Source organism: Elaeis guineensis, chromosome 1, assembly GCF_000442705.2.
Source record: "Elaeis guineensis isolate ETL-2024a chromosome 1, EG11, whole genome shotgun sequence".
Taxonomy (NCBI): Eukaryota; Viridiplantae; Streptophyta; class Magnoliopsida; order Arecales; family Arecaceae; genus Elaeis; species Elaeis guineensis.
In genome coordinates, this window is record NC_025993.2 from 116,780,263 (window position 1) to 116,782,646 (window position 2,384).

A 2,384-nucleotide genomic window follows, 5' to 3' on the forward strand; every position below is an offset into this window, starting at 1 on the left:
TCTATTAACCTCCAATGGAAACTTGAATGAATGATAAAGATCAACAATATCTGTGACTTGTTCCACTGTGAATTCAGAGTCGCAGAAAAGGAAGACATCTAAAAAAGCACAAAAAAGTAAACATTAATCATTCTAAATTTAAGATTACTATAGTAATAAAAGTTCACTTATCCCACATGTTCTTCATATTCAGGCATCTGAAATTTGTTTCGTTGGAAGGCCGTGATCGGCAATTTCCCAACCAAACCTAAGGCAGAGAATGAGAAGCAGCAAATTGAAAACATACTTTATTTTCATAAAAAAACAAGTGGGTCAGAATTAAAGAACAATAAACACCATAGCTTTCATTTCCTTGCAAGACAAAGCAGGTATGTCATACATATAGATACACAGGCTGGTTGAGTAAAAACAACAGACATATAATGGCCATGGAACATGACATGCCCCTTGGAGTTAAAACTTTTACAACTAAACTAATCTGATAGAGAAGCAATGAGAGACCGAGGGCTTCCCCAAATTGGCAGGCTGATTAGAGACTCGGCCAATCTCTCCTCCTGCCCCTTGCACATCGACTCCACAAAGTCGCAAATTTCTGATAGCTTCCGCAGAATCGCTTCCTGAGACTCCACCTGAAACCACCAAATCATCCACCAAAACACAGAATTATGCTAAAACCCTAACCCTAACACTAAAAGTGGAGATATTGCTTTCTCGTAGGACTTCGATGCAGGTACCTGAGAGAGGAGATCATCAATCGACGGTGCGAAAGCGCCGCCCGGCATCTCCTCGGAGGAGGTGGAGGAGGAGCAGGAGGAGGAGCGGTGGCGGCGATGGGGATGTGCGAGGTCAAGTCCAGCAAGGTGAAGGACAAGGCCTCCCACTGTTCCATCTCTCTCCGGTACTTTTCCCGAGGCTGAGGAGGCACCGCCGCCGCCGCTCCCTGCCGTGGCGCCTCAGCTCGGCCTCGGTGTCGTCTGACGGCGTCGGCCGCCCCTCCTCCTCTTCCCCCGACGTCCGCCGGCGGCGACGGCGCTTGTAGACGAAGCCATTGTCGTTGCAGATCTCCCACTCGGCGTCGTCCCAAGCGGAGTCGGTCGTGACGGCCATTCGCCGTTCGCGATCGAAGCGGGAATGGGGAAAGCGGTGGGAAGACGAAAAAGAAGGGGGAAATTTGAATTTATTTTTTTTCTCCCTTTATCTCTTTGGCCCGAACCCTTCCAAATCTCAAGCGCTGAATTTGAACCGTTGGATTAAATCCGGCGGTTTCAAAGTGAACACCCGTCCTAGCTCTTGCCAAACCGTTGGATTAAATCTCGCGAGTTCATAGAGCTTCTCTTTTTATTATTATTATTATTTTATAACTAGAGAGATATTGAATAATCGACTCGTAGCTTGACACAGTTGTTTCATTCAAAGGCTAAAGCATCTCTCGTCTTCTAATTTTCTATTAACCTGTCCAAATCCTGATATCGAGCAGTTTCCAAATTTGGTAAAAGCTCCAGTGCCTTCCTAGCTTGGAAATAGTTTTTATTTTTTTGGTAAAGAGCTTGGAAATAGTTAGAAGAACTGGAAAGAACCGCGATGCATTCTCCAAATTCAAAATCCGCCTAGAAAATCCAGTAATATTGCGTTAAATTTTCTGTTGAATTGTAGCTTATTCCGATTTAGCCCATATTGATCCAATACTCTTGTAACCAAATCTTGTTGGACATCCACAAATTTTTTCTCCACAGATCAATTGGCCCACAGCCTCTAGAAATATAAATGAGTCAAGATACTTACAAGCTATTCTATTTGAATTTAAGCTAAACTCGATTTAATTATTATTGAGTTCAAGTAATTCAAATATTTTTTTGAATTAAGCTAAAGTAGCAGAATACATAACTCAAAAACTCACAAGTCTATTCTAGTTTATATATATTTTTAATAATATTATTTTTATTTATAATATATATTGATATGTATAATATTATTTGGTTAAGGTTGGAATTGAAATTTGAATTTAAGTTCTCGATTGATTTTCAAATTGAGTCGATTTGATTTCAATTTTTTTTTTTTTTTATTGAATCAAATTTGAGTTTAAAATATCAAGACAGTTAATCTTGAATCAAATTTTGAACTTGAGTATTTGAAATCAAATCGAGCTCAAATTTTTAACTACTTGATTTGATTCATCCCGATTGCATCCGTAGATATTAGTTGGGATTTAGGTGGACTCTTAGCATACTATGAGCTAGGCACGCCAACAGATGGTTTCACGTGATATTACCACAAAAAATATTGAAACAGACCCTTAGTTGCCAATTGATTATTGATAAAGCGAGAATTCAAGAGGGTGGAAGTTGAAAGTGTGATTGCTTTAATTTTTACTTGATCTAAAGAAG

The 2,384-nt window shown here is 39.9% G+C and overlaps 1 protein-coding gene across 1 annotated transcript; it reads right to left on the bottom strand.

Moving 5' to 3' along the window:
• Positions 1-318: 318 nt before the first annotated feature.
• On the bottom strand, positions 319-1,236 carry LOC105038770 (uncharacterized). The gene is given in 4 exon segments (XM_010914659.4): positions 319-629; positions 735-787; positions 790-912; positions 915-1,236. Coding segments are annotated over 4 exon segments (525 nt in total). The 5' UTR covers positions 1,108-1,236; the 3' UTR covers positions 319-473.
• Positions 1,237-2,384: the final 1,148 nt, after the last annotated feature.